The sequence below is a fragment of the Grampus griseus genome (assembly GCF_964374135.1).
Source record: "Grampus griseus genome assembly, chromosome: 1".
NCBI lineage: Eukaryota > Metazoa > Chordata > Mammalia > Artiodactyla > Delphinidae > Grampus > Grampus griseus.
Window position 1 is genome coordinate 165,150,179 of NC_139017.1, and position 20,509 is coordinate 165,170,687.

The 20,509-nt window shown below is 52.9% G+C and overlaps 1 protein-coding gene across 2 annotated transcripts; it reads left to right on the plus strand.

The window, feature by feature from the left end:
- Positions 1-3,083: 3,083 nt before the first annotated feature.
- Positions 3,084-20,233, plus strand: E2F2 (E2F transcription factor 2; the record flags this gene model as incomplete). 2 transcript variants are annotated; one of them, XM_082674223.1, is made up of 7 exons in its annotated part: positions 3,084-3,335; positions 8,742-8,847; positions 10,449-10,668; positions 11,493-11,653; positions 13,147-13,289; positions 14,719-14,911; positions 19,938-20,233. In XM_082674223.1, 7 exons carry the CDS (start codon positions 3,084-3,086, stop codon positions 20,231-20,233), a joined length of 1,371 nt encoding a protein of 456 aa, XP_082530349.1. The 2 variants fall into 2 exon arrangements, with proteins under 2 accessions (XP_082530349.1, XP_082530350.1); XM_082674224.1 differs by having other exon boundaries at positions 11,493-11,651; positions 13,175-13,289; positions 19,971-20,233.
- Positions 20,234-20,509: the final 276 nt, after the last annotated feature.

Here is a 20,509-nt window from a genome sequence, read left to right on the forward strand (position 1 = left end):
CGTCCCAGCCCCACCCTGCTACCCCCATTTCCCTTCCTGGCCCTGAGGCCCTGCTCCTTCCCCAAACCTATTCTGCCACAATTCCTTCCAGGTTCCCTCATCTGTAAAATGGGGTTAATAATAGTGCCTGTCCCAGAGGGGTGACGTGAGGATCAGAGGAGATGCCCAAGTGCTTGGAGCCCAGCACACAGTAGGTTCTGTAAATATTAACGATCATCATCACCATCATCCTCTTAATGATATCCCTGATGTCCTGTGACATCGGCTAAGTGGAAGCATTATCGGTATTTGATGGTTGAGGAAATTGATGTTGAGAGGTAGACCAGCAGCCTGTCCAGCGGCGCTCAGATGGCAGGTGGGGAGTGGGACTTGAATCTGGGCCTGCTGAGCCTCTGACTTCAAATCTCATTAACTTCTGCCACTCTTTGCTGGGAAGATGAATGAATCATTTAATCAATATTTATTTCCCATCTTCTGCATGCCACGCCAGGCCGTAGATGCTGAGGGGCATTCAGAGAGAGATATCACCTGGTCCCTTGAGAGAGCTTAGAACCCAACAGATAAACCAGGCATGAAAACAAAGCCTTGTTTTTTGAGGCAGAACACACGAAGGGTCCTAAGAGGGCGAGAGGCACTCTGACTGGGAGAGGGGAGGCAGGCAGGGAAGGCTTCCTGGAGGAGGTGATGTTTAAGCTAGGCTATGAAGCTTTTTCCCCTGTGGCCACTAAGGAAAGAAGGCATCAGAGACGCCATCAGCTGTGTGGGCAGGGCAGCAGCGCCTGGAGGCCTGTCACCAGGCTCTTCAAGGTGCAACAGAGCCTATGAGTTGAAGGTGAATGAAGGTTGTCATGATAAGTGTTTTCCAAAAACTTGTTGTAGAGGATGGCTGTGAGAAAACCACTGGGAGCACAACTGCATGTAATAAGCGTATAGGGACTTGCAGATGAATGTTTAAGTCCTTGGCTGTGGTGTTTAAAAATTCATTGCCTGAAAGGTGTGGCATACAGTATTTTGGAAAGAAAAATGAAGAATTGGCCAAGAAGACATGAATTGAAGCAAATGATGAAAATTCACATTTTAGGGAACACTGATCACCTCAATAAGTTATGTAGAAAAATACATGTTCAAATGGTTTTAATTGTTGGGCAATAAAGTCTATTTTCTTTCAAATAAAATAATAATAATAAATAAACTGGGCCATGAAAGACCAGTGAAATGTGTAGACAGGAGTAAAGGGGTCTGCGCACTGGAGATAAGGCCAGAGGTGCAACCACAGCTGCCATTCCTTGGGGTTCCTTATGAACCGCACTCTGTGCTGAGTGCTTTACATGCATTATCTCATGAGATTTCCCCACAACCTTATGAAGTAAGTGGTAAGGGATAAGAAAACCAAGCTCAGAGAGTTTACAAAACTTCCCTGGGGTCACACAGTTAGCAAAGTGGCCAGGCCTGGATTTGAACCCAGGGCTGTCTACTTCAAGGTCTGGGCTCTTCACCACTATGCATTATCGCTACCTCATCCTCCAGATCTGAGGATCAGGTATTAAGCTGGGGACTGACTCTGGAAGGGCTCTGAATGCCAGGCTCAGCCTTGCATAAAAATCACACAGCAACAGGCAGGAATCAGCAGACCTGGAATTAAGAAGCAGCTTTTAGCAGCTCTGCCACTCACCAGCCAAGGTCCCTTCTCTGAGCCTTGACGTCTCTAAACTGGAGAGATGAGGAATGTAAATGGATTATCGGCAGTGAGGGAGGGAAGACCCGTGACAAAAGGATTGTTGAGGAGAAGCCTGGAGATGTTCAAATATTTACTGAGTGTTGGGCTCTGGGAATACAACTGTGAACAAATCAGAACTGTGCACCCTGGACCCCCACCCAAGCCTGCAAGGGGCACAGCTTGGGAGAGCAGGGGAGGAGCCTCTTATTGGAACAAGCAAGGGCTCAGGACCGGGCCTGTCCCAGACTGAACTCAAATCAGCGAATCTCTCTGTGTGACCCTGGGCAAGTTACCTAGCCTCTCAGACTGTCCATCTTTACCACGAAGATCATCATTCCTCTTCTGACGACTGTTGGCTCAAATTAAATAAGATGTAATCATCTCCAGAGTGCTAGGCATACTGTGGGCACTCAGTTGACGTTAGTACCCCCTATGAAGAGGTATAAACGTTAGCCTCCGTCCTCAGCCCCCTTGCCAAGAAAGAGAACAGTTTCCCGGCTTTCATTTTAGCGGGGGGGTAAAACGATATAAATACCTATATGTTATCGTTGGCTGACCTATAATGCAAACTAGCAAAAGGTCTGTGGCCTGGGCAATGTAGTGCTGGGTCTGGGCTCAGGTCAAGACTCCGCGCCAAAATGTTGCCCCCACCCCCAGGGAATTCGGGCCCAGTCCTCAGCTCTGTGAGGGAACCACCCTCCCAGTCTGTTTCTCTGGCTGTCAGCGCGGGCGGGCGCCGGGCGACAGCAGCTGTGGCGTCCCCTTTAAGCATCCAGCTCGTGTTGCAATCACCGCCTCGGGGACCGGTCCTTCCGGGGGGTGGAGCCTGTGCCTGTTGCAGCGACCAACCGAAGCGCGGCATTTTCCGCGGGAGATCCGAATTTCGCGGCACGCAGTTTCGCGCTAAAAAAAAAAAAAAAAAAAAGCAGAAAAAAAAAAGCAGAGAAAAGCTCAAGGACTCGAGAGCGAGGCGAGAGGGAGTCGGTGCAATCGGTCCCCCTCCCCCGTCCGAGCGCAACGCGTTTCTGCTGAGCCCGTGGGCATCCCAGAGACCACTCCCGAACGGGGCCAGACCCCAGGTGCCGAAGCCTTAGGGGGCGCGGGGCCCTTGCTGGTCGCAGCAGCCCTCGCGGCGGGGCATCCCCTGGCCGTGCCGCCGCCGCCGCCGCCGCCGCCGGCGCGGGGCGATCTCCAAGCGGCGATCTCCAAGCACTGCCCGGCTCGGCGGCGGGCCAGGAGGGGAGGGTCCGGCCTTGCCCGGCCTCCGCGCCATGCCGCGGGCCGTGTGAGCCGCCGCGGGCTCCGAAGCCCGCAGGTGCCGGCGGGCGCGCCAGGCCCGGCTGGGGAGGGGGGCGCTGCGCTCGCCATGCTGCGAGGGCCGCGGGCCCTGGCTCCGGCCGCGGGGCCACCCCCCAAGGGGCTGCACGCGATGAGCCCCACGGAGCTGTGGCCGCCCGGCCTCAGCAGCCCTCAGCTCTGCCCGGCCACCACCACCTACTACACCCAGCTGTACCCGCAGACTGTGCCTCCTGCTGCGGCGCCGGGCACCTGCCTCGACGCCACCCCCCACGGACCGGAGGGCCAAGCTGTGCGATGCGTGCCTGCTGGCCGGCTGCCGGTAATGCTGGGGACCACCCCGCCCACGCCCCCGCACCGCTTTCCTCTCTGCTTTTACGGGGGTGGGACGGGCGGGAGGGACGCCTGGGAGCTGTCTGAGTGAGGCAGGTCGAGTCTGGGGAGGGAGAAGGGGAACTTTCAGCTTCCAGAACAACCCATTGCCCCAATATCTAAGTAGAAGAGCCTTTCATTTTCAGACTTGGGATGAAATAACCTCATCCATTGGGGTGGAATGGAATGAGCACTGGATCAGGAGTGTGGAGACCCAACGCCCTACGCCCAGTGCACCCTGTGACCTTGGGGAAGTCTACGGAGTCAATTTGCTGTCATTCATTCATTCTTTCATTCATTGTTTGGCCCAGAAACCAGTACTGGGCACCTGCTATTGTCCAAGCACAGAACTGAGCCTGGGGACACCATGGGGGCTTTAAAATAGGGGGAGGTCTCTCAGGTCCAGTTTGGCTGAGACGCCTCATTTTCCATCCGGCCAACTCTTTCCCAATTATCTGCCCTAGGTCCTCCCCCAGGCCGTCTTCTGTCCCAGACAGCCAGTAGCAGGTGCAAGGTGGGGGCAGCCCTCTGAGGTTCCTGTTCAGATTGACTGTTCTTTTCTCAAAGCGGCAGGACCGTTGCCAGGGAGGGCCCAAAGTGTGGTGGCACCAGGCACAGGGTGTGTTTTTTGGGAGTGGAATTCCTGGAGCCCGTGAGAATCGAAACAACCATAGGGTGGGGTGGAGTTGGAAGAGCCCTGGGAGGTGGGGGTGATAGTTAGAGAGCCTGATTTCTGGTCCTGATTGCCGCTAATTCACTGTGTGTCCTTGGACAAGTCTTGGCCCTGGTCTGGGCGTCAGTTTCCTTGTCTTGAAAATGTGTGCGTGCACGGAGTAGCTGTGGGACTAACTCATCTCAAGTCTCTTCCAGGTCCTGGGTTTTGGAAGCAGGATCCAGGAAGGGGAGATGGGGATGTTGTAGGTTGGCTTTGTTGTGAGTGGTGAGTTAAGTTCAAGTACAGGGAGAAGACCACCCCCTCTGCCCTAGAGGCACTGATCTGACCTGTGTCAATCAGCAGGCTTGGCCTCCAGCCACCGCTGGCTGCAGGCAGAGAGCCCCACTCCCTGCTACTGGAATCCTGCCTTGCCAATGCTCAAGGCTTTAAACTTTCAGAACCCCTTCCTGTACATTATTTCCAACTAGGAGGAAGGCGGCAGGAGTGCTATTTCTATTTTACAAGTCAAGCAGCCAAGGATAAGCGGGAGTTTTTACTTATCTTTAGTTCAGCATTTTACAGTCTAAAATAGTTTTCTACCCTATGAAGTGGATGGTTTTAGTAGCTCCATGTTGCAGGGGGAAACTGAGGCTCAGAGAGGGGATGTGACCTGTCCAAGATCATATAGGGAAATATATGACCCACAGGGCAGGTTATCATTATTAGTCTCTTCTCTGCAGCCTTGACTTTCCCCAGTACCACCTGATTTAGGAGCTGGGTGCCCCCAGGGAGGGTGCTCAGTGGTGGGCCCAGTCTCTCCTCTGGCCAGCTGCTTTCAGGAGACCCGGCAGAGTTTCAGTAACAGCTGTGGTTTTGAACTGCTTCCCTCCCAGAGGAGCTGAGTGCATCTGTCTGTACCTCCCTCCCGGAGGGGCTCAGTGATCACAGCAAGAATGGCTCTTTTACTGAATGCCTCTCGTGTGCCAGGCACTGCTTGGCACTCTTCACATTCCTTATCTTGGTCAAGATGCCAAGATGCCCGGGATGAGGTATCTTACAGATGAGGAACCTGAGCAGAGACATGAAGTCATTTGTCCAAGTCCTACGCCAAGACGCGAGAGCATCTCTTTGCATCAGACCACCCTACAGGCCTCTGGGGCCCAGAGCCCCCTTTCCTGTCAGTCCCTGGCTTCCCTGTGCCCCAAAACCCGGTGGGCAGGCCTTGGCCCCCTGCTTACTCATTTTAACAGGGTGTGACCTGGAGCAGCTCCAGACCCAACCCAGGGTGTGGCCACTTGTTTTGTGCCCAGGCTGCAAAGTGCAGGGTGAGCAGGATTTGTTGGGGAACTGCTGTTTAAAGGGACCTTAGGCACTGCCCAGGGACGGTGACCAAGATCAACGGCAGAATGAAGGCGGGAACCCAGGTCTCCTCACTCCCTGACTAGAGCTCTTTCCGGCACCTCTGGAGGAGGCGTGGGATGTTCCTGCCCCAGCCGGGCACATGGCCTCACTCTGTGTCATTCCTGCAGGAACCTGTGAAGAGGGTGGGATTCTGCAGAGTTCTCCTTTTCTTTTCATTTGTCTGTCTTTTCCAAACTTCCTCTGAGAACCAGGGAAGAAAATGAACATTTTAATGAACAACCGTACAAGGTGGGTCAGATGAGGAAATGTAGGCTTAGGGAGGCAAGGCAGAGAGTCCCTCCCAGGCCACCACGAGGCAGAGCGGGGATCTGGAAGCAAGGCTCTCAACTCCTTCCACTGGCTCCTACCCCCACCGTCTAACTTAGGGCTTAGGAGAGACCTGGCTCCACTCCCTGTGTGATTTCCGGCAAGTCACTTCCCCTCTGAGCCCCGGTTACCTCACCTGGCTGCCTGCAAGGGGGTGGTGTCTGGGGCCTCTGGCCCTCTCACTTCTAGGGCTGCCTGAGGAAGGAGCTCCGTTCTTCTCTCTCGGGGTTGGCACGGTGGGCTCGAATCTTAACCAGGCCTTTAAGAAACAGCCAAAGGGTCTGCCTAAGAGGGCCAGGTTGGAGCCGAGCTGGCCTTTGCCCTCAGCACGTCCCTGACGCTTTTCAGCTCAGCCCTGAACCTCCCCCTCGGTGGTGGCCCTGGTGCATTAGTGATCGCAGCTCCCCCGCGTGAGCAAGCGCTTTGCTGCCCCCTCACTGAATCCTCCAGGAGGGAGGAGCAGAGCACCCCCCTTTTACAGGTGCAGCTCAAGAGGTCAGCGGACTTGCCCAGCTCACCCAGCCTGGATGGGAACCCAGGCAGCTCTGACTCCAAGGCCTGTGCTCAGCCTCTCCTTGGTCCTTGTCCTCCTGGGCTTGTCCTCTGCCACTTCCGTTCTGCAGGCTCAGGCCCATCCATGATGAGCTGACTTTTCTCTGGGCAGTGCTCAGAGGTGTCAGAGAGATGTCCTCAGCTGGGGGACAGTTTGCTGCTTAGGGACCCTGACAGTGCAGGATAAGGGTGAAGGAGAGGAAGAAAAGGGAGGGGGCCAGTGTGTGTGTCTGTGTGAAGTAAAGTGATGGGGGCCGGTGGACGTAACCAGGCCTAGGCTCAAATTTCAGCAAGTTCTGGGGCAACGTGTATGGCATGGAGCTGAACAGCCCAATACCTGGTTTTGGAGTCAGACAGATCTGGGTTCAAACTCTGGCTCTGCTCTTTGTCTGTGTGGCCTTGGGCACGTGGCTTAACCTCTATGAGTCTCCATTTCTCGTCCACCGAGAGAGAGTGCAGTACTGAGTTAGGACTGATGAGCACGTGATAGGCCCTGCACAGGTACTCCGTTCAAGGCCCTCCCCGCCTCCCTGCTCTGCAGGTAGTGAGGTTCTTCCTGGTGTGTTCTGTGAACTCAGTAGGGGCTGGCTTCCGTCAGGTGAATGTGAGTGGGGCTGGGGAGACTCTGGGCTGCCACCCCTGCCTCAGGTAGAACTCAGCCTGACTTCCCTTCCTCTCCTTGTCCTGGGCTCACCAGGTCTCAGTTGCTTCAGCTGTAAAATTGGGATTCATGGCGTTGGGAAGATTCAGTGAGGTGATGAACATTGGGGCTTGGTCTAGGGCAGGTGGAAGGTCTCAGTGAATGATTAGGACTTTTCCTCTAAACAAGATGGGACTAGAGCAGGTCACTTTCCCTAGAATCTAGCATCTCACAGGCTGGGAGGTTAGAAAAGGAATATTTTCCAGAAGGACTTAAAGAGGAATGAGCAGGGAGATGTGGTGTTTGGATCATGTCCAGGTCTGGGTGGAGGTGGAGGGGAGGATCCTCTTATCCAGGCTCCTCCAACCCAGGAGCAGGGCTCCTCAAATCAGTCCAGGAAGACTTCCTGAAGGAGGCATGAGAAGGGGGAAGGGAGCTGACAGCAGGAAGAGCCATCACTACCTCCCACACGTGTCAGCCCACCTGTGCTCAGCAGCGGTTAGAAGTCTCAGCCCTGCTGAGCATGACCTCACCATCAAAAGTTAAAATAGACCTCTCTGTCCCAACTAAGGTAGGGGTGTCTGGGTGACTGGGGGAAGGGAAGAAGGAAATGAGCTCAGTGACCCCCAGAATAGTTTGTCTAGGAAGAGGCCGAGTTTGGATTTTAGGGAAGGGACTCTGCATTTCCTGAACACCTACTGAATGCTGAGCCACGGGTTGAGTGCTTTACGAACGTTATCTCCTTGAATCCTTACAACAGCCCCTGGCGGTGGGTATTTTCCACCCCATTTTACAGAGGAGGAAACTGAGGCTCCTAGATGTGGAGCATTTCCTCAAGTCACACAGCGAGCCTGTGAAGGAGCAGGGAGATTCATGCCTGGGTCCCTGACCTGTGCCCCAGTGCCCCAGCCCTGCCTCTGCCCAGCCCTAACAAGGAGAGAGGCCCCTTCCGGGCCAGCCCAGCTTCTGGGCGTAATTGAGGCCGGGTGGCAGTGGGGTGGAGAGGAGCAGATGGGTCTGTGGTTTGATTTCCCCAGCAGGTGTTTCCCAAGCTTGGCGGGAACAGGGAGGGGGGAGCAGGGGGACCTCAGCTGCTTGTCCTTAAGACACAGGGGAAGGATTCATTGTCTGCCCCTCTCAGCAAAGAAAGAATGGCAAATAGAGTCTATTCAGGAGGCCCTGGGGCCCTTGAGCTGGAGCCCAAACGGCGGGGTGGGGGATGTTTGCACTGCTTCCCGATGTGGACACCTCCCTGGGGTGTGGCACTGAGCCAGGAAGTCCCCTGGGCCTGGGCGGATGCCCAGCCCCACCCTGATAAGGGCCAGCTGTGAGCCTGTGATGGGCACCCAGTCTGGCTGAGCCAGCTGCTTCTGCAGTGGAGGTGCGGACGCTCTCCCCAGCCTGATGTGCTTCAGGCCCTCCCCTCTCCTTCCTCACTGTATCAGCCTGGGGGAGGGGGGTAGAGAGGCGGGTGTCGGGTCCAGTTATTAAGGAAGCCTGTATTAAAACCCAGACTGGCTTTGGTAGTCTCAAGTGCCTGGGCCTCGGAAGATGGGAGTGTTGTGTGCCCCTCAGAAATAGGACTTCCTTCCCCTGAAAGCTCATTTTTCAGGTCACTGATATTTCCTTACCAGGTACAGTGACTTTTTTCACCTAGGACTGGTGGCAAGTTGAGGCAGGCGGTGGCTGCTGGTGGCCTCAGTGCTTTGGCCCCAAGTCGGGGAGAAGCTAAAGGACGAATGATTCTCAAACGCTGCCTCTCTCCCCTCTCTCTCCCCAAGGCCAAAAGGAAGCTGGACCTGGAGGGGATCGGGAAGCCTGTGGTCCCTGAATTCCGGACTCCCAAGCGGAAATGCATTAGAGTGGATGGCCTCCCCAGCCCCAAAAGTAAGCCAGGCCGATGGGTTACCTAAGGGCAGGCTCAGGAGACTGGAGGTGCGGTGCGGAGGGGCAGAGGGCAGCAGCCCTGCCCAGATCACCAGGGCTAATATCTGTAGCACACTTTCTGGTTTACACAGCAGTTTCCTGTGCCTTCTCACTGGATCCTGCCAGGCAGGTGGATTATCCCCCTTTTACTGATGAGGCAACTGGAGACTCAGAGTTTCGGTGACTTACCCAAGGTCACACTGCTAGTCGGTGGAGTCAGGACCAGAGCCCAGTTTCTGCCTCTTGATATTTTCGGTCAATATTCTGGTTTGGGAGGGAGTTTAAGCAACTGCGTTAGGGAGGAATTCTAATTCAGGGGGACAGAGACCTAATAAAGAAGGTATGTTATTGGGTGGCAAGCTTGAGGGTCTGGTCAGGACTCTGTTCTCACCTGACTGGTCACTCCTCTTCTGTGAATCTTAGCTGTCTCATCTGCAAAGCAAGGCGCAGCTAGATCGGGAATAGCAAGAAAGTTTCCTCTCCAACTGATTAGTAGGGGCTGCCCAGAGCTCTTTATTGAAGGACCCCAAGTGCACTAATCAGTTAGTAATGTCTGCCATGAATGCAAAAATTGACAACACTGTCTGTGTGCCAAATACTTGCTGTCTATCTATTAAGGGATTCTAAAGTCCCCTTCTAGAGGAATCTGAGACTCTCTAAAATTCAGTTTCCACAACTAGTTTAGCCATTAACTTGCTATATGACTTGCAAGTCACTAGATTGCAAAAGTCTTCTTGTGGTTTAAGATGCTGCAGCTGAGATGTGGTCTTGTGACATCGACCTCATTAAGAAAGGGACCTTTTTCATGAACCTGCCACATGTGACATAATAGGACTGATTCCTCTCAGATAATCATTGCATGACACATAGAAAGAAAGAGCAAGTCTGTATGTCAGTGCTGTATGTCAATTATATCTCAATAAAACTGGAAGGGAAGAAAAAAACATGTCTATAAACATGTTCTTGTCATTCCCTCCCTACCCTAATTCCAAATTCCTCACATAACTGGCAGGATAGGGTAATGGTTAGGAAGGGAGACTCTGGAGCCAGACTGCCTGGATTTAAGTCCCAGCTTTGCCACTTTCTAGCTGAGTGAGTTGAGCAAGTTACTTAATCTGTCTGTGCCTCAGTATTCTCACCTGTAAAATGGGGGTGGTTACACACCAAACTTATAGGGCACTGTAAGGATTAAATTTGTTATATATGGAAAGTGCTTAGAACAGTGAGCTACACACAGTAAGCATTTGTTGTTGTTAGTGGTGGTGGCGGTATGGCTGCCCTGAGCTTTGGTGGAAAGGTGCGAACCAAGAGTTAGAATATTTGGTTTCCAGCCTCGACGCTGCCCCCGATTGTGAAAGCTTAAGCAAGTCACTTTGCCTCTCTAGTTATCAGATTCCCTGTTTGAACAATGGTGGTGAATGACCCCCTCCCTCCCAGTGCTCTGTAAACTGGAAAGTGGGTGCTTACATGGAGGGTGTAAACTGGAAAGTGGGTCCAGGTCAATGGAGGAAGTCCCCCAGGGGGCCCTCTCTGAGCAATGGCTGAGCGCCTTTCCTCGTCAGCCCCCAAGTCGCCTGGGGAGAAGACTCGCTATGACACGTCGCTGGGGCTGCTCACCAAGAAATTCATTTACCTCCTGAGCGAGTCTGAGGATGGGGTCCTGGACCTTAACTGGGCTGCTGAGGTGCTGGACGTGCAGAAGCGGCGCATCTACGACATAACCAATGTGCTGGAGGGCATCCAGCTCATCCGCAAGAAGGCCAAGAACAACATCCAGTGGGTGTGAGTGCCTGGGCTGGGGCCGATGGCACCAATGAGTGCGCGTGCTGTGGGTGGAGCCAGGGGCAATACCCAGAGGTTGTGAATGTAGGGGGCGGGCCTGAGAGCAACATCCAATGGGCACAAGTGCTGGCGGGGGAAATGAAGGGCAACATCCAATAAGCTTACACGCTGCGGGTGGAGCCAATGTATTTACGAGGGGGACGGAAGAGCAGGTGTATATGCTGAAGTAGTATTAGGAGAGCATGGCAGGGCCAGAGAATGATTTATAGGACGTGTAAAGGCTAAGAGGACCCCAGACCCTCTTCAGTCAGGGGTCCCAATATTGCCCTCTTCTAACTTAGGGAAGTCCTCTGGGATCTGCGCAGTAGTAACCCAGACTCCTTCCAGCTGAGATATAAGTACTACAGACTCCGTTCCTCACTTCTATAAGGTCTTAAAGAACAGACCTGCAACCCCTGGCGTGAACTCTAAGAGAACGCAGGCAGAGAAGTCCGGAGTGAGGTCACTCCAGCTCCCTGCCATTTGGGGGAGCCTGGGGCATAGGGTGGGTAGAGTTGAAAGCCCCCCAAAAGTGGTGTCAGGCCCTGACTTGTTTCTTTTCCCTAGCCCAACCCCCAAACATCAAGTTCCAATCCCTGGCAGCTCCCTGGGAGCTAGGCAGGACCACTGATTTGTACAAGCCAGGAGGCACCATCATAGACCATGTGAATGGCCTCTTCCTGGAGTTTTGCCCACATTGTCTGTGCAGCTTTGCACAGCAGCCCTGGGGTTGGGGTCCCTGGATGTAGACTGAGACTGACACTGGGGGACTGCTCTGTCCCCAGAGGCAGAGGACTGTTTGAAGACCCCACCCGGCCTGGGAAGCAGCAGCAGCTGGGGCAGGAGCTGAAGGAGCTAATGAGCATGGAGCAGGCCTTGGACCAGCTCATCCAGAGCTGCTCTCTGCACTTCAAGCACCTGACGGAGGACAAGGCCAACAAGAGATATCCTCTTTGGTTGGGAGGAAGGGGTCCGGGAGCAGGGGGCCTGTTGCATGCTCATAACTACCCAGAGTTGATGCAGTACCTCCCTGCAGGGACTGATCCACCCTAGGGGTCTCGCATATCTGTTTCTTCCTTCCTCAGTGGCTTTTCCTCTTGGGTCTCTTGAAGTTACTTTCTCATTATAAAAATAAGACAAGTACATTTCTGTAAATCTGGAAAATGGAGAAAAGAAAAAAGAGCTGCCACCCGAACACAGCCATCATTCCTTAGCTACACACAGGGTGTGTGTTATTTAAATACTGTGTGTACCTGCTGTATACAACGTTTTATATTCTGCTTTTCTCCACTTAGTGTACTACCATAGGTGGTTTTTATGTTGTTACATGTCCTTCCTAACTATTTGGTTGGTCCACATGAAATTGCTGATGTTGCAGTTTTGTATGGTTTAACATCATATATATTTTTGTTTGTTTGTTTTTGTTTTGCCACACTGCACGGCTTGCAGGATCTTACTTCCCCGACCAGGGATCGAACCCGTGCCTCCTGCAGTGGAAGTGCAGAGTCCTAACCACTGGACCGCCAGGGAATATTTAAATGGTTTGAGAATGTCCTACTCAGACCACTATGGTTTGTTGATAAGGCCTAGAATGGGCATTTAGATCAATGCTAGATTTCGGTTTTATAAAGTGACATTGTGATGAATATCTTTATTTATTTTTATTTTTTTATTTTTTGGCTGCGCTGGGTCTTTGTTGCTGTGCCCTGGCTTCTCATTGCAGTGGCTTCTCTTGTTGCGGAGCACGGGCTCTAAGCACGCAGGCTTCAGTAGTTGCAGCACATGGGCTCAGTAGTTGAGGCACATGGGCCCTAGAGTGCGCGGGCTCAGTAGTTGCGGCACTCGGGCTCTAGGGTGTGCGGGCTCCAGTAGTTGTGGCGCACGGACTTAGTTGCTCTGCAGCATGTGGGATCTTCCCGGACCAGGGCTCGAACCCGTGTCCCCTGCATTGGCAGAAGGATTCTTAACCCCTGTGCCAACAGGGAAGTCCCAAATATCTTTATAGATAGAAACTTTTCTCAAGTTTTTTACTTATTTCCCTAGGTTAGATTCCTAGGATTGAAACAATGAGGTCAAAGAGCATAGACTTTGCAATGGCTTTACATATACTTTTTGCAAATGGTTGGACCATCTAATTGGTATTTGGATCTGACCTTGTATTTCTGGAAGGATAGTAGGCATTGTGAGAAATATAAAGAAATAAGACATGTCTTCCTGCCCTCTCAGAGCTAAAAATCTAGCTTGGTAGATGAAGCCTTTATGTAAAAAGCTGATATAAGGCAGCATTTTTTTTAATGATTCATACCCCCATTTCTAAAGGGGTCCAAGGTAGTTTATGAGATTAAAAGAACAGGTTACAGTTTTGGGGTGTTCAGAGTCTTTGAGAGGTGGGTTAGATCCCTTCCGAGTAGGCCGGGAGTTTTAATTTTGACCAGACAGTCACTTCTCTTGACTCTCCTGCCCCTACACTGGCCTACGTGACTTACCAGGACATCCGTGCTGTGGGCAGCTTTAAGGAGCAGACGGTGATCGCTGTCAAGGCCCCTCCGCAGACGAGACTGGAAGTGCCTGACAGGAGCGAGGTGAGAGGGGAAGCATTTAGTGGAGAGCAGGGTTAGGAACATTCCAGACAGCTCTGCAGTTTCCGTTCCTGGCACTGCCTAGTCCGAAGCTTCCCTGGTCCATGCTGGTGGCCATGGCAAGACTGATGGTCTCCAAGCTGGGGCAGAAGTGGCGGAAGCTGGAAAAGGCATCAGGCATTAGGTACCAGCTGGAGAAAATCTCTGTTCCTGGTTCCTCTCCGCATCCCACCAGCCCCTGCGTTCCCATGCGCAAGCACACGTGCACTCACGCACAGCAATGTCAGTACTCACAGTAATCCTTCCATGTTAACCTAGTTTAAAGACCAAAATTCTTACACTCTCTATGAGGCTGTCTGTGCTCTGACCTCACCCACCTCCTCTCGCATGCTGACCCCCTTCTGTCTCTACTTCAGCCACACTGAACTGCCTGCCGTTTCCCCACCACACTAAGCTTGACCTCAGTACAAGACCTTCTCACACGCTATTCCCTCCAGCCGAAGTGCTCTTCCCTCTCTCTGCCTGGTTTACGGCTATTCATCCTACAGGTCGCAACTTGAACATCACCTCCTCAAGAAGCCTTCCCTGATTACCTCCAGACTTCATAACCACGTGTTCTTTTCCATCGCACTTAACCTCCATTTGCCGGGATATATTGGTGATTACATAATTATGTTCTGCTTCATCTGTTATAGTGTAACCTCCACAAAGCCGTGTTCCACCCATGTGGTACCCCCAGCCCAGAGTCTGATAAGGGCTCCAGAAATAATCTGTTTAGTGGAAAAGCATTAAGCTATATAAGGCCCATAGGGGCCGGCAAAGGGACTGCCTGGGCGCAGGCGTGGACACCTGAATGCGATCGGCAGCGGCATGTGCGTTGCCGGTTGTGGCTCAAGCTGTGGGTACGAGGTGGGCAGGAGGCAAGGGCAGGAAAGCCAAGTGTCAGTCTCTTGGTTACAAATAACAGAAAGCCAAGTCCGACTGGCTTAAGTGAGGGGGACCCGGGGGGAACCAAGTGACAGGTCCAGGGGGAGATTTGGGGATTGCAGGCAAGGCTGGATGCAGAGGCTCAAACCGTGTCGTAAAGGTGGCCTCACACTCCATCTCACTCTGCCATTTTCTGGCCAACTCCGTTCCCAGGTGGGCTCTCCCCTTACCGTGGCAAAGATAGCTTTTATGATACCAGCTCAGGCCTGAGAGTGGGGGAGTAGTGATTGCCCAAAGGAAAATCAAGGCACTCTCCCTAAAAGAAGGGGGTCTTGGGGCCAGACAGATGTCTACCACAGACCACATGGGGCAGGCCCAGCACCCAGCTCAGGAGCCGAGCGTGCTCATGTGGACGGTGGGAGCCTCATGTGTCCGTCCATACCCACTGAGCCATGAGTAAGTCCAGCTGCCCAGAGCCATGACCTGGCTTCTCTTCCTTCTCCAGGAGAACCTGCAGATATATCTGAAGAGCACGCAGGGGCCCATCGAAGTCTACCTTTGCCCAGAAGAGGTGCAGGAGCCCAACAGTCCTGCCAAGGAGCCCCTCCCCTCCACCTCCGCCCTCAGTCCCAGCCCTGGCCCCACCCAGCCCAGCAGCAGCATCAACCCTGGAATCACGGAATCCACGGCATCCTCAGGTGAGACCCTCTGTCCAGAGGGACAAGGGATGCCGAGAGGGACCAGCCTTAGAGTTTCCCTCCTCCTTGTCAGCATTTGTTGGGTACCTACCTTCTACCCAGCAGCAGGGGATACAGTCCTTCTCCCACACACGTGTGCATTGCCCTTTACACTTTATAAAGCACATGCACGTTCCTTGTCTCAGTGGGGAGTCTGTTGCTGCTCTGGGCAGAGGAGCGCCTGGGTTTGAATCCCACCTCTTCCACTTACCAGCTATATGATCTTGGACAAATTACTTTACCTTTCTTTGCCTTAATTTATGCATCTGTAATTTGGGCATAGTAATTAATAGTATCTACTTCATAGTTCGTGAACATTAAATGAGTTAATATAGGTAAAGCATTTAGAACGGTGCCTGGCAATAACTGTTAGCTATTATTATCATTATTACGGCCACCGCCACTAGTACTGCTACTTCTGTAACAGCTCCTAACGGCAGAGTTCCTAACACTCAATAAGCCCATAGTAAATGGAAATTATAGGTTTTCTGAGGAAGGCTCAGCACTTTCTTAGGAGATAATAACTAAGGTGTTTTAACCACGACTGTGTACCAGGTACATCCATTATCACATTACTCCTCACAGCGGTTTTATTGAGGTAGGTTTTATTGTTCCCAGTTTAGAGATAGATAAACTGAAACAGAGGTGATGGGACCTGCCCAAGGCCTCCTAGCTGGGAGGCAGCAGAGCTGTGTCTTGAACCTTGGTCTCCACACTCTAGCCCAGGGCTCTCTCCACGAGGCACAGAACAGATCAAGGAAGGACGGTGGCTGGGAGGTGGGTGGTAGAGCTAAAAGCTGTCTATGCCGGGCAGGAAATAGTATGAGGCCATTGCCAAGGAGTAAAGAGGTGGGAGAGTCCCCAAGGTCTCCCCAGGGAGACTGGGAGTTGGACAGGAGTAGAAATGGGAGCCTATGAAGGCCCCTCCCCCAGAATGGTTTTTGCCCTTTACTGAGATCAGGTTAGATCGGCAGGATCCTTCGAGGCCATGTAGGCCAGTGTTCCGCTTTTGTTTTCTTAGCAGCAGAATTCCCCTAAATAGAGCCCTAGTGTTTTAAACAAATGCAGAGCTAGAACTGGTCTGGTGGAGGAAGCTTTTTGTGTGTGTGGTGGTGGAGGCAGGTGTCCACAGAACCCAGATTGCATTCCATTTCTTTAACTCAAGGGTTAATAAAACTATTGCCTGCAGGCCAAATCTGGCCTGTTTTTATATGACCCATGACCTAAGAATGGTTTTCACATTTTTAAAGAGTTGGGGGTTCGGCGTAGGGCAAGTGACGGTGTGACAGAGACCATACGTGTCCTGCAAAGCCTAAAATACTATCTAGCCCTTTACAGAAGTTTGTTGACCCCTGATTTAACTCAACACTTCATTTTACACATGAATAAACTGAGGCCCAGAGAGGACAAGTGACTTTCCTAAGGTCACACAGCAAGTTAGTGGCAGAGCTCAGACAAGAGCCCAGACTCCTAGTTCTTCTCTAGCCATCTCTCCTGTGTTCCAGCCCAGTCCCAGGACCAGGGCTGTCCCTGAACCGACCATCTGTCCCTCCGGGAACCTCCCAGTGCCTATCTCCCAGTCCAGACCTGTGCCCCACCCTGTTCTCTCTCCTCCTCCCACACTCTGCTTTCTCGCTGCTCCACTGTCAACAAGTGCACGGCTCTCCAGAGTTAGAACCTTCAGTTGTCATCTGAGACCTTGGGCAGAGGTGGAGGACCCTACCTCATAAGCAAGGACAAGGATTTTACCTCAGTTGTACAAGTTAAGAGGCTGAGGCCCGAAAAGCCTAGATAGAGGCTTACGGAACAGTAGGCGGAGGGGCCAGCCCAGAAGTCAGCTCTGTGCCAAGGCCCATGCCCTTGCTGCCCCTCTTCGCCCTGGCCACGTGGTCTCTTAGTGATGTCCCTGCTGAAAGGAGCAGGAGGAAGTTTTCCAGAAGGTGTACACACACACACATGCACTCGCACGTGCTCCATGTTCTGGCCTAAGCAGGGTCATTCTGAGATACAAGCACCAAGGGCCTGGTCCAAAGAGGAGGCCACTACAGTCTTAGGACCCAGGTTCCCATCCTAGTTCTGACGCCACCAGGGGAATCATTCTTGTTTGGGGACCTCTTTTCCCTCATCTGTAATGGGACGAATCTGAACCTGAGTCATTGAACATCTCTCCGGGCTGTGACTTTCTGACTTAAAACTACATGTGGCTGAGGGCACAGGAGCTGAAGTTGGGACGCTCGAGTGTGAGTCTGCATCTCACCTCCTTTGATGGGGTGACTGTGGGGGAGTCACTTTAACCCCTCTGAGCCTCTGTTCCCACGTCTCCAAAAAGGGGGACACTAAATAAAACTCCCTCATGATTATTGGGTGCGTCTCAGGTGATGATACAGCGTGAATGTGACTTTTTAAAAGCTTGTGTGAACTGGACACCTGTTATGTGTGGGTTTGGAGATATTTAAGTGAACATGAGCCATTCAGGGTGCAGTGGAGGCACAGATGTTACAAAGAGCAGTTCTCTTCTGGATGTGATACAGTGAGACAGAGAAAGAGGGAGAGAGAGAGGATGGATGGATGGATGGAGGGATGGATGGGAGGGGTCGGACCTGAGGTAAAGGCTCTCACATGTGATAGCTCAGTTACTGCTTCCACAACTCAGGGTGGTGGGTCCTTATTTTTCCTACTGGGAAAACTGAGGTGCCGGGTCCTGTAGCTGGTGAGGGGCTGGGGACTGAGCCCACAGCCTCTTCCTCACTCCCAAGCCAGGCCTCGTACTCTAACACACGCAGGCCTCTGCGATGTGCTAAACAAACATTTGATTTTTTTTCATTCAAATACTACATTTAATTGGCTTCTTTGAGCTTCAGTTTCCTCATCTGTGAATAGACATAACAACAGTGCCTCCCCCTGGGGCTTCTGGAGTGTCCAAGAAGGTGAAACAGGCCTCTCCTTGAGATCAGAGCTGACGGAGTAAGCCCTTGGGAAATGGGAACTATTTTTGTTTTTAAGGACAGCCTGCAGACCAGCTGTTCTTTATCTGCACTTACCGTTTAAGCCTCTCAACAACCGGAGGCAGGTATAATCATCATCCCCATTTTAGGGGTGAGGAAACGGAGACCTATGAACGTTGTCGCTTGCCCACAGTTACTCAGCTAGCTCGAGGTTGATCAGGCGGTCTGGCACACTGACATGGCTGTATTTTCAAAGCAATGCTTGGCTGGTAAGGAGCGACCCAGATGGTGAGATTCTGGGCGTCAGGGTGTATTTGGCAGGGGATTTCCGGCGCCCTGCTCCACATGCCTGTGTAGGGAATCACGTCCTTACCTCTAAATGGAAATGAGCTGGTGTACTGAAGAGTAGGTGATGGCCAGTGTGTCTGGAGAGGTGAGCGTGAGCTATGGGAGGGAGGCGGGAGAGGGACCAGGAAGGAAGGTCGGGACCAAGTCGCGCCGGGCCTGCTCAGTCCTGGTGGGAACTTGGATTTTATTCTAAGCCACTTTTTTTTTGGCCGTGCCACTTGGCATTTGGGATCTAAGTTCCCCGACTAGGGATCGAACCCGCGCCCCCTGCATTGGAAGCGCGGGGTCTTAACCACTGACCGCCAGGGAAGTCCCTCTAAGCCATTTTTAAGTCACAGCACAGACTGCAAAGGCCAAGAGTGAAAGCAAGGTGACTGGTGAGAAGGCTTCTGCAGGGGCCTGGGTGAGAGGAAGGGGCGAGCCGCAGATCACAGCAGCGGGACTGAAGAGAGACGGGGAGCTTAGAGGGTTGATTTGGTTGTGGAGGTGACCGAACCTGCTGCTGGGTCAGATGCGGCGAAATGGCAGGATTACAGGTGATTCTTGGGCCTTCTGGCCTAAGCACCTGAGTGGGCGGGGATTCATTAAATACAATGGGGGAAGACTCATGTTTGGGGGAAGCCCGGGAGTTTGGTTTTGACGTGCTGAGTTCTGACCTAGCATAGCCATCAAGTAGCGATGTAGCAGGAGCCCAGAGCCGGGGTGGGGGGGGGGGTCTGTGCCAGAGGCATCCACTTGGGGGCAGTAGATCTGGAGACGGATTTCAAGCCATGGGGCCCGCTGAGATCACCTGGCGAGGAGTGCAGCCAGAGGAGAGAAGAATCGGAGGATGGAGCCCCTGGGCTTCAGGGTTTAGAAGTTGAGAAGACGAGGAGGATCCAGGAAAGGAGACCAGGAAGAAGCAGCCAAAGAGGTAGGAAGAAAACCAGGAGAATCTAGTACCTCCGAAGCCAAGTGAAGATGTTTCAAGAAGAAGGGTGTGAACGACTGCATCAGATTCTGCCGGAATGTCACATGGGATGAGGCCAGAGAACTGACCCCTGGATTTAGCAACATGGAGGGCACTGGTTCAGACAGACCCCAGGTTGGAGTGGGTTGAAGTGTGAATAGTGGTGGGGAAGTAGGGAGCGAGCACGGGTACCTCTTAAGAAACTTCACTGTGAAAGGGAGCAGTACAATGGGCTGGTAATTGGAGAGAGTCATGAGGTCAGGGGAGAATGCTCTTTAAAGATCAGAGTTATTAGGGACTTCCCTGGCAGTCCAGTGGTTAAGACTCCACGCTTCCAATGCAAGGGACGTGAGTTCGATCCCTGGTCGGGGAACTAAGATTCCACATGCTGCATGGTGAGTCCAAAAAAACATAATAAAGATAAGAGTTATTAGAGGATGTCTGTGTATTGACAGGAATGATCTAGGAGAGTGAGAGGAATTGATGATGCAGGAAAAAGACATAGTGACTTCAGGGGCCAGGACCTTGATGGTGAAAGCGGGTAGGGTGACTGCAGAAGCTAGGGGTGGGTGTGGAGACAGGAGAGGGGAGGGGAGAGAGTGTGGGTGAAGGAAGGGGGCTGCTGGAGCTGGGGCGGGAAAGGGCAGGGTGTCCTGTGCTGTCAGGCGTGAGCCAGGGTAGGAGAGACCAGAGGCTGTTTTTGTTCTCGGAGGTCTGACCAGAGGCTTTTGGGCACCAGCATCAGACATAACCCTTGTCGATTTGTCTCCAGCACCAGCGCTGACGTCCCAGCAGGTCCTGCCACCACTCCCGCCGTCCCTTGTCCCCCTGGAGGCCACCGACAGCATGCTGGAGCTGCCACACCCACTCCTGCAGCAGACAGAGGACCAGTTCCTGTCCCCGACACTGCCGTGCAGCTCCCCTCTGATCAGCTTCTCCCCGCCCTTGGACCAAGACGACTACCTGTGGGGCCTGGACGGCGGGGAGGGCATCAGTGACCTCTTCGACACCTATGACCTTGGGGACCTGCTGATTAACTGAATGGCCCCTGCCTGCGCCCCGGCAACCCCTCCAGTCTCTACCTCCTCACAGGCAGACTGACAGGCCCTCTGCCTGCACAGGATGTGACACGAGGTGCTGCCCTCAGGGTATGGGGGTCTCCCCTTTTCCTTTCCTACCTACCACCTGCCGGCCAGTGCTGTCGGGGGAATGTGGAGGATACGGGGAAGGAGCCTGTCAGGGGTTGGGTCCTGTCCTTCTTCATGGAAACTGGGCCTGGGAAGACCCAGCCAGTCTTCTGACCTCTGATCTCTCATG